The 10,735-nt window shown below is 35.0% G+C and overlaps 1 protein-coding gene across 1 annotated transcript; it reads right to left on the reverse strand.

Moving 5' to 3' along the window:
• Positions 1-342: 342 nt before the first annotated feature.
• Positions 343-8,182, reverse strand: LOC132704703 (beta-1,3-glucan-binding protein 1-like). The gene is made up of 2 exons (XM_060674882.1): positions 7,809-8,182; positions 343-847 (listed from the first exon to the last, which is right to left on the reverse strand). Exons 1-2 carry the CDS (start codon positions 8,167-8,169, stop codon positions 426-428), a joined length of 783 nt encoding a protein of 260 aa, XP_060530865.1. The 5' UTR covers positions 8,170-8,182; the 3' UTR covers positions 343-425.
• Positions 8,183-10,735: the final 2,553 nt, after the last annotated feature.

Raw genomic sequence — 10,735 nt, forward strand, 5'->3', positions numbered from 1 at the left:
ATATGGAATGATTGCTAATTTTGCGTAGTAAATACTAAAAGTTATGATCGAAATCAATCGTGGAAGTATCTAGACTTCCAGTCCGCAAAATATCCCGTATTAAGTATTATGTATCAAAAGTGGCCTTCCGAAATAATTCACAAAAATCCGTCAAAGTTGCCTTCTCAAAATCAGCTCAGTCATTTAATACGCGAGTTGAATTTTTGAGAACAAGAATCAACACTGTTAGCATCAAATAAATTGTTTACTGTAATGACAACAAGACATGGGTTGACAAGGTAGTTGCATGCATTGTGAGCAAAAATAGATCCAAAATTGACATTATATTCAGGGCAACGAAGCTATTGTTACCATTGTACTAATCCTGTTTTATTGCAACCAATTTTTTTATTTACACATCACTATATACATCATATCACAGACTATTAGTAAGTTACATCAATATCGGAATTCTTCAACAAACTCCTTGAGGCGACTACAAGATCAATTTTATCTTGCAAGGACCCGACTTGAAAAGTGATACTCTTGTTGGCGTTCAAGACTGCGTCGACGATTTTTACTTCGGACTTTAGCTTCTCATTCACCACTCGCTGAACGACATTCTTAGGGGAGTCGCCTTCAGGCAAGGCACCATAAAGTTTAAGCCTGGTCGAGTACAGCGTATCTCTCGCAGCCATATCCCTGAGCAGTCTGTTGAGTTCTCGAGCTTTTTGCAACTCTCTGGTCAGGTTTACGATCGCCTCCGACAGGTTTAGGGTTAATGTTTCGCAAGAAGTACCCTTGGTCGAATCGGTCTGAGTACCTGAGCTCAGCGAAGTATCTTCCAGAGGATGGTATGGAACTATTTCTGGAATTAATACGTTTGTTTTAATTACACTTAAAGCTATTTATTAAAAATAACGCAAGGAGATGTGTCACTTGTGCTTAATTTTCGGTCGTCGATCAGGACAAACATGGCTTGGTGTAATTGAAATGTTTACATTTTTGTATTATTTAAAATTATTTTGAAATTTGAATGTTAGAATCACTAAGCTGAACAAATTTTCAGCTCGTTCAATTCGTTCTTCCCTCGACAATATCACGCAATAATATGGCAACAACGCATTTCAATACCTTTGTCCTAACCTAAATTATGAATAAAAGAACTGAAAACTAAAAAAAAAACTGAATTTTGTAAAAGAACTGAATTTTACAGTGATCAGAATTTATGAAATAAATATTTTTTGGGGCGCTGAATGATATTTAAAATATTAATGAAAATTTGGTTACCTATATTCTTTTTTTCCAATACCAAAATGCACAAAATTACCCCAATAGCAAACGTTATTACGTTTTGATACTTTTGCTCGTTTTCAAAAAATTTAATATTATCCCTTCTTCATTATTCTTCGTTGATCAAATCCAATGAATTGTTAAAGACTTACAAATTTTAAATAATTATTGAATTATTCAAGTGGTAAAATATGTATAGTAATTTGTGTTTTTCTCCGTGCCTAACGAGTCGATTTCTTCTACACACTAGAATAAAATGAACACGTTCTGTTCAGATAAGACATATTCAATGGAATAACCGTGATGACACTAGAAAAATATTCTTTGAATTTAAACAATTTTTTCTACTCGCTTTTTTAAAATATCCAATAAAGTGCGGAAAGTGTCTTTTTCTACTCCCGTCTGTAAAATACCTAATTATCCACCGATCTAGCGTGCGGGAAGCGTCACTTTACCACGTCAGTTTCGCTTCCCATGAATCCAAGCCACTTCGGACATTTCCGGGATTTGACCGCAAGGATTTCGGAGCAATCGGATGTTTTCGGAGATAATTCCCACGCTTTGAATTTTGACGTTTGTTAATTCTGACGGTCATGGCTGTGAATGTATTCGTGTTTTTTTACGAAAATGTACCCAAAAACTAACGGTCGTAGAAAAAATATGGTATGCAACACGTTCGGCATTCTGGACGCCCTCCAGACCGGCCTGGACGCCCGCGAGGGCGCCCCCCTTTAATACCAATACCAATACCAATACACGTTCGGTAAACTTTTTAACTCACTCGTTTATTAAAAACTCGTGAGTCAAATGCCGTTTACCGCACTTGTTGCATAATATACTATTTTACCACGGGTTTGGGAGCAATCGGGTGTTTTCGGAAATATAAACCACGGTTTGAAATTTGATGTTTGTCAAGGGTATGTCAGTGAATTAGTGATGTTTTGCAAAACCGCATCCATAAATTAATGGTCGTAGAAAAAGTATAGTATGCAACACTTTTTGTAAACTTTTTGCCACTCGGTTTTCCGCATTTTACTGCTTAAATACGTTAATAATTAATAAAATTATTCAAACTCCAAAGATTGATTAGTTATCGAGTTGGTGATTATTTTTTTTTTAAATTTAGTTAAAAAATGTTTTAATACAAAATATCATAAATACGATAAGAATATCAAAACGTAGTAATGTCACCAGCAGGTAATTTTATTGTATTGTAAAATAAAGTAATAAAACAGGAATAATTAAAATAAGGAGAAAATATTTCATAAAATAAAACTCATGTTGATAATGTAGATTAGACCCTTTTGCGATTATATCAGAAAACGCCATCTGGTATCAAGGTAAGAAGTCGTAATCGCTTCACTTATAGCACGATGACTCTAGAAGAGGATATTTTTATCCACTTCAGGTTTATTAAATCGCGTTAAGCTTCATAATTACTACCCCTTTTTTTGCAGAGATGGAAGGATACCCGTTACAACTGCAACCTTTTTAAAAACTATTTACAATCGAAAACAAGTTCGAAAATTAGGCGGAAGCTTCAATGAATAAATTACATTGCTAGTGTTTCAAACTCAAAGCGATACGATAACGAGATGCATTCGCAACGAGCCCTCCTCTATGGTAAAACAGAGTGCATATTCCTGTAGGCGCTTCCAATCAGGAGCGCGCCAGATCCTACGCTGCAATATTTATTTATTGTTCGCATCTTGTTAGCGCTCTTAGTTCGTGATCCGCTTCAACTTCAACTTTATCGTATTATCGCCCGGCTTTAATTAGTGATTGTGAATACTTATTTGAAGATCTGTCCGAATCTCTCTGCTATTTCCATTCCGCTTTTCCCCCAACCACCCTAATTTGTGCAATATATTTGTAATACTCCATCTCTAGCATACCTTAATTTTCTAACGACAGCGAACCAAACAGAAAGCAGTATCATGTATTAGAATCGAAAAACGTTTGGCCTGACATCGGGGATAGTTTTACAAAATGCAAACACGGTGACGGAAAAAAGTATATTATAGTATATACAATTTACTATTTAACGTAGTAATACTAGGATTACCGAATATCCATTTAATTTTTTTTAGGATATGTTCTCTCCAAGAGATTATCAAAAACCGAACAAGAGGCAAAAAATAACTGCATGACTCAAGGAGAATTGATGATTGACGAAAAATTTTCAAAATGATCAACTGGAGAAAAAAAGAACTTGTAAGCAGATAAAACTGATTGAGAGATTGTAATACTGTAAGTGTTATAATAGTATAGTTTAGGACAACGAAAGTTAGTTGGATAATATTATTTTTCTACTCCCGTCTGTAAAATGCCTAATTACACACCGATCTAATGTGGGGGAACCGCTAGTTTCGTTTCCCACGGATCTGAGCCACTTCGGACATTTCCGGGATTTTAAAGCACGGATTTCGGAGCAATCGGATGTTTTCGGAGATATTTCCCACGCTGTGAATTTTGACGTTTGTTAATTCTGACGGTCATATCTTTGAATGTATTTGTGTTTTTTTGCGAGAATGTACCCAAAAACCAACTGTCGTAGAAAAAGTATAGTATGCAACACGTTCGGTAAACTTTTTAACTCACTCGTTTATTAAAAACTCGTGAGTCAAATGCCGTTTACCGCACTTGTTGCATAATATACTATTTTACCACGGGTTTGGGAGCAATCGGGTGTTTTCGGAAATATAACCCACGGTTTGAATTTTAATGTTTGTCAGTGGCATATCAGTGAGTGAATTAGTTTGGGAGTAATCGGATGTTTTCGGAGATATTTCCCACGCCTTGAATTGTGAATGTCAGTGAATGTATTCGTGCTGTTTTGCGAAAATGTACCCAAAAACTACGGTCATACGTTCATTACACACTCACTCCGCTACGCTCCGCTCGTGTCAATTAAACTCGTGAATTTTTTTCACTGCACTTGTTGTATAATATACTGTTTTCTACTCCCGTCTGTAAAATGCCTAGGTACACTTTATCACGTCAGTTTTATTTTCCACGGATCTGAGCCACTTCGGACATTTCTGGGATTTTACCGCACGGGTTTGGGAGCAATCGGATGTTTTCGGAGATATTTCCACACCTTAAAGTGTGACGTTTGTCAATTCTGACGGCCATTTCGGTGAATGTATTCGTGTTGTTTTGTCAAAATGTACCCAAAAACTAAGGGTCGTAGAAAAAGTATCATTTATATCGCTTTTCACCCAGAAAACACATAGTATAAAGATATTAACTTTTATTCATTAACTAATTCATTACAAGTTCTCGGATAGTAGACGTAGACGTAGGTGAAGCAATTATAAGTAAAATTATAATTGGTATAATAATTCAAATTAGTTCTATAGTTTACTTTTGTAAAAAAATGGTTAAACTTATTTAGTAATAGTAAATAGCAAATAGTACCCTACGGATGATCGTAAACACGTATCGATTGGCCGATTCAGTTTAAATATAGCTTGACTGGTCGGCACCGTTAGAAAATTATCGTATGCTCTCTTCCCTAGTCTTGTTATTAGTATTTAGTTTTCATGCTTGAGCGACTGCCTTCAACGCATTCACGTACCCCGGGCACTACTTTGAGTTTCAATTTTGGTCCCTGATGTGGATAATATAATTTGTTATCGGAAATATTACCTATGACTTGAATGTTGAAATTTGAAATATTGCATTCGTGTTGTTTTGCATAAATGTTAAACTTTTTAAACTCATTTATTAAGCACTCGCTCCAATGGCCAAATAAACTCCTGGCTCATATGCCTTTTACCACCCTTGATGGATAATATACGATACTCTCCCATATTCCGGGTTAGGTTGTATTTGTTATGGAATGTTTATTTTTGACTCGTATTATTTATCGCTCTAGACTAAACATTTGTTCGTAATATTGTGGTCCCATGGGAACCCACTTTGCGTTCATTGAGAGTAACCCGTATTTTGCTTCCACTATCTGGAACCCAAGAGAGAATGCAAAGTAGGTTTTTAAGATATCTGAGATTCAAAATAAATACAAACATTGAGAATAATAATAATAGTCTTATTCGTTGAAAATTCAAAACTCGTACATGATTCTAGACTATCTGGTTGAATTCTCTTATCTTTTATCACAAATTAAACTACGAATACCATTGCAAACGAGAAAAGACCATTGTTATTGACTGAAACCGAACTCACCTAAGGGCAGAACTCCCTAATTAGTAAGCTACAAAGTGTGTTTAATTTCCATAGTCATTTATTCGATATTGATATTATTGCTTTATCATTTGAAAATTTTAAACGTAAGAAGAAAAATGTATTTTCATTTATGTTTGTTTTTTGTTACACAAACAGGTTAAACCCAGAGCAATGTCCATTTAAGAAATAAAATAAAAAAATATGAAAGCGATAAATTGAAAAAAGTAAACAATAAAAATAATGTTTCATGTTGAAAAGCGCAACAAATCCACTAATCTTATACATAGATAAAACGAACATAACTTTTTTTTACTTCATCTCTATTCTATTTATTTATTAATCAACAGAATACAGAATTATTATTCTTCTTATTGATTTATTTCGTTGTATACCTTAAATAAGCCAGAAAAGATTGCGAATTAGATAAGATAAGTGAGATTGTGTGTAAGCAGTGAAGATTTGCAAAATGAGAATAGAAACCTTAAAATGAACTTAGCAAATATTAATGCTCTAAATTGGTGATAAATAATAAAAGTAAACTTGATAAATTTTCTTACGACGCGTTGTAACTAACAGCGTTGTTTAAATCTACAATTATTAAATTGACGTAATCGCAGTTCAACGACTACGCACGCGACGATATCGTGGCTAATACGAACGTCATACCCACGTAAAATTTCATCGGCCGGGGTTTAAATGCAATCGCCTCGTCTAATTTTACCCAGAGGATGTGAGATGTAAACTAATTGCGACTGTGTACACATTTCGGTAAACAGCTTTTGATTATCTGCTCTTCCAAACGAAATTTACGCTTCCACTCCTTGACTATGATCAATCCCGTTAATCAGTGTCCCTCTCGGTCCCGTTTTAAAAACTTTGATATGATTTCATTTACATAACGAGCGACGTTAAATAGGCACGAGAAAATAAAAATTCCTTGATTTTTCAAGTACAAAATGATACGAATTGAAAATCAACTGTAAAAACAACTTTTTAGCTGTCGTTATATAAATTACCACCTAACACACATCTTGTCAAATGGACCAATTAAAACAATAAAATTAAATAAAAATAAAATACAATAAAAACAAAAAATGCCGCACTATAGCTGAGCGTCTAAGATAAGGATGTCTATCGTCTATCAACACCATAAGAGATATGAAGATGGTTAAATTTGAAGTTGCAAAATTTAATAACGTGCTGTTGAGGAAACTAAAAAAATCCCGTCACTGTCGGAGATACGACAAACAAACCGAAAATTTCCGATTTCGTTTTAATTTATTTCTTTTTTGTATTATTAAAAGAGATATAACAGAATAGGTTGGACAAACTGTATAAGGGTTAGTTTTGGTTAGTTGAAGGTGTTAGCTAAAGACAAGTACTAAATGTAAGGATCGATTCGAGAACCAATTTCAAGTAGAAAATTTCACATAAATGTGAGTCACCATTTTTGTTTCTTTAAAAATGCAGTGCTATGCAAGGAAATATCACAAATCAAATCACTAGGTTACATTTCCAACTGAAAAATTAATGAGAAATGTTACAAAAAATTACTCAAACAATAAAACGACCTAAGAGTAAATTTATATTTATGATGTATATGTTTATTGAAAATGGCAAAAATCACAGGGTCTTTTATTTTTATAAGTTTCATTGCTGTTTTTAACTGCCAGTGTCAGTTTGTCAATATTTCACGTTAAAATTGTTATCGCGCTGCTATCGTTTTCTCTATTTTAGTAAGAACGGAACTAGTGGATTTTTTATTACTAGTATTTATTAGTTTAGTTAGTGAATTCATAGTCTGGTAAACATTTTTGTTTGAGTTTTGTTGTTAATTACGTTTGGAGAATGTTGTTAATATCCGACGAATAAAAACTTAAATTACAGACTAGTTTTGATTGTTTTTTAGTATCATCTGTAACTGATCCAAACAAAAGCATTTATCGTCACTTATCGCGTTCATATATTGGAAAACAGTCGACTTAAAAGCAGATCCCGTGAAACTTGTTTCGAACGTTTTGTTTTCCAAAAAGAACTTTTGACGCAAAGAACTTTCTTAATTGATAGCTACTGTATTAATATTTCAATTTTATTTGTTGTTTTACACTAACATATTTCAATAACAAACGGGAAATTTACAATTTTCGAAGACAATTACGAAAAAGATTTAAAAAATTCTTCTGAATATGTCTGATTGAATTGTGGATAAAAATAACCAATTTCCAAATAAATACTTTCACAGGACAATTCTTTCAGCATATATGTATTAAACATGCAACAAAATTCTACTTGCGGCTACCTGCCGACTTCATATACAAGCCAAAAATCGGGATTCGTCAAAAACTCACCCTCAACGACAAATCTTCCATGGTCGTATCTGTATCCAAGTCCGTCTCTGATAATAAATAACCAATAGTAAATCACATCTCCGATTTTCAACTTCGTGGAACGATCTTCAAAAACCCATTGCTCTCCGGTCCTGCTTAGTATGTCTTTGGAAAACTGTCCTGCCTCAAGTCCATCCATTTTTTCGTTGATCTTGCCGTGGAACGCGAACAGATGGATGCCATTTTCGTGAGGTACGCTTACGCGGAAACCTTCGTCAAAGACGGAAATCTTGGGTTCGGGTACCGTGTATAGACTTCGCACATGGCGTCCTTCAACGATCGCCACGAAGCAAACGGTCAGACTTAATACGAACCTCTTCATGTTCGATTCGGATTGTGATGTAATACCAAGACACTCGCTATTAATATAGAAGTTGATATGTTTGATGTGTGCTACGGGGGTTTTACGAAAAGTAAGAAGCGACGAAACGGAGAAAAGTGTGAAATCACAAGGCACAACACACTAAAGCCTATTTCTAGTAACCCATTGGTATTGGTATTGGTATTAAAGGGGGCGCCCTCGCGGGCGTCCAAGCACTTAGGCCACCAGATGGGCCCGTTGCGCCCCCAGGCCGCTCTAGAGGGCGTCCAGAATGCCACTCCTCGTATAGAAGGTCAGCAACTCCTTAAGCCCAATACCGCGCACTGAGTCCGGATCGATCAGGGCCGTTCCGAAGACTCGCAATCTTGCCCATGTCAAGGCAGGGCACTCGGTGAGCAGATGATACGGGGTCTCCTCCCCCTCCATGGACCACCTACACTCCGGGTCGTCTCCAATGCCTAGCAAGCAAAGATGCCTCTTAAGCCTGCAATGTCCTGTGTAGGCCCCTGTTAGTGCTAGTAGAAAAAACTTAAAAAAATGCTATTCCACATACACTCACACTTAAAATCTGAAAATGTTATATTAATAAATTGCTTAGTTTTTATATTTATGGATAGATAGATTTATAGAATCCATACGAAAGTAAAAAGAATATAATAATAATAATAATAATTTATCGCCCCACAGTATTAATACCAATTACACGACCAATAATAACAGATATTTAATAATGTTTTTCTTATTATAGTCCACCCACCAGTTGTGTTGAAATACATATCACAAATGTACTTATTCTGAACTACTGATGCTTTAAATATATCCCAGTGCTTACTAGCTTTGTTGTTATTTGTTTTTATTACATAAAACAGCGATTTTTTATATTATTCACTATTAGTTGTGAGGAGATTGATCCATATTCTTGATGATATTGTTATGGAGGACTTTTTATAATATATAAATACTACATATGAAACTTCGCTGTTCCAGTAACTGAAGACTGGATTTGCCAAACAAGAACTTGTACTGTCTTGTACTGTACTAAAGCACTGTATTGCAGTGTAGATACAATCATGGTTGAACAAAATTGTAACCCTTGGTAGATTCATACAAGTCCTATAATTGCTATTAATAAATCCGAACAGACAGACAGAGCTACAAACTCATAACTATAGAATTTAGTTGATTATGAGAGCACCAAGGAGAAATCAAACTGCCCTTGCAGGCTGACGAAGTCATCAACACAAGTAATGGAAACTACTATTTTTTCAAAGAAACTTGCACAGGCTACTGTAATGCTTTTTACAAAACTTCTGGATTCCTCCTGTGTCGGTTTTTGCTTAGTCGAAATTGCTGATGCTTCGCCAATCATCCTGTTGGTTTCTTCAGACCTTGACTGAAACTGTTTCAGTCTACTGATAAGAATATCTCTTAGTTTCTAATTCAATGGTAAAACGTATGTTATGGTGCATATAGTTCAAATGGCTAAGAAAATCTCGAAAGGATTCTTGATCATGTGGCCAAATAATTTTGGTTTTGGATGGAAGGTCTCAAGGGCTTTCTTCTCAAAGGCTTTATAAATATATTTTGCGATGACTCGTGCCAATAGAGAACCCGCAGCTTTTCCCGACGTTTGGTCAAAATTTTTAGCATTATAAGAAAAACATTTTCCAGGCAAGCATTTATCAATTAAGATGAGAAAGTTTAGTTAGCAACAATTGAGAGAAGACATATGTTTAATAACCATCCTTTAAATCGAACTCTTCAGTTTACCCTCGTAATTGACGTTATTGTTTATCAAATAAAAGCGAAACCCGAATAGCGGCGTGGATTTTCCCCATCTGCTTAAACATGGGGATTTATTTTGCAGAGGATTTGCCACTCTCCGTGTAAATGAAATTTTAGTGACGCCTTCCGCTGCGTAAACTTTACGCGGGAATCAAATAAATATCTGGGAAAGCACGTCCACTTATTTTTTGAGAAAACTTATTTAGGTCATTTGCCGCTTAAGAGATAATTTGGATGAGTGCAATTTTTACGACTATTGGAGATTACATTAAATAGCAATTATTCTTATAAGAGCATTTAATGAAAAAAAAAGTTTTTAAATAATATCTAACGCATGTTAACAGAACTGCAGTAATGTATTTGCAATTTGTAGACAAACCAATGCGGTTAATGGATGCTTTCGTAGTAGTTATTTTTTCTTTAATTTCATAGAGTGCATTTAACTTTGCTAATTTGAAGGAAAAATGCAGTTTGAGTTGTCCGTCTCAATTTAAATACGATAAAATAGATTTCCTGGTAAGATGTTATTCTTCGGCCATTTACCACAAATCACACCATAAAATGGTTTACTGTCGCTTATTCGGGTAGAAGGATAAAGAAAGAAATAAAAGCCGAGTGTCCAAACCCTACAGTTTGAGTTTCTACGCAGTAAAAGACGCATGCGGGCTCTTCTAGAATACGCAGAATTAGATGACTGTTAAACATACTAAATTAACCCCCGTTTTTTGATATATGAATTTACCGACCCCAGCAACATATTTATATATCTATTTCCGGTGGT

This window comes from Cylas formicarius, unplaced genomic scaffold (genome assembly GCF_029955315.1).
Source record: "Cylas formicarius isolate icCylForm1 unplaced genomic scaffold, icCylForm1.1 PGA_scaffold_7__23_contigs__length_41026272, whole genome shotgun sequence".
In the NCBI taxonomy this organism is placed as follows: Eukaryota; Metazoa; Arthropoda; class Insecta; order Coleoptera; family Brentidae; genus Cylas; species Cylas formicarius.

What these genes read in the sequence shown, in the direction of transcription:
- LOC132704703 (XM_060674882.1), bottom strand. Translation starts at nt 8,169, where the DNA reads ATGAAGAGGTTCGTATTAAGTCTGACCGTTTGCTTCGTGGCGATCGTT. An exon ending in TGGAAGATTTGTCGTTGAGG is followed by an intron (nt 848 to 7,808) that starts GTGAGTTTTTGA and finishes TATTAATTCCAG; the next exon opens with AAATAGTTCCATACCATCCT.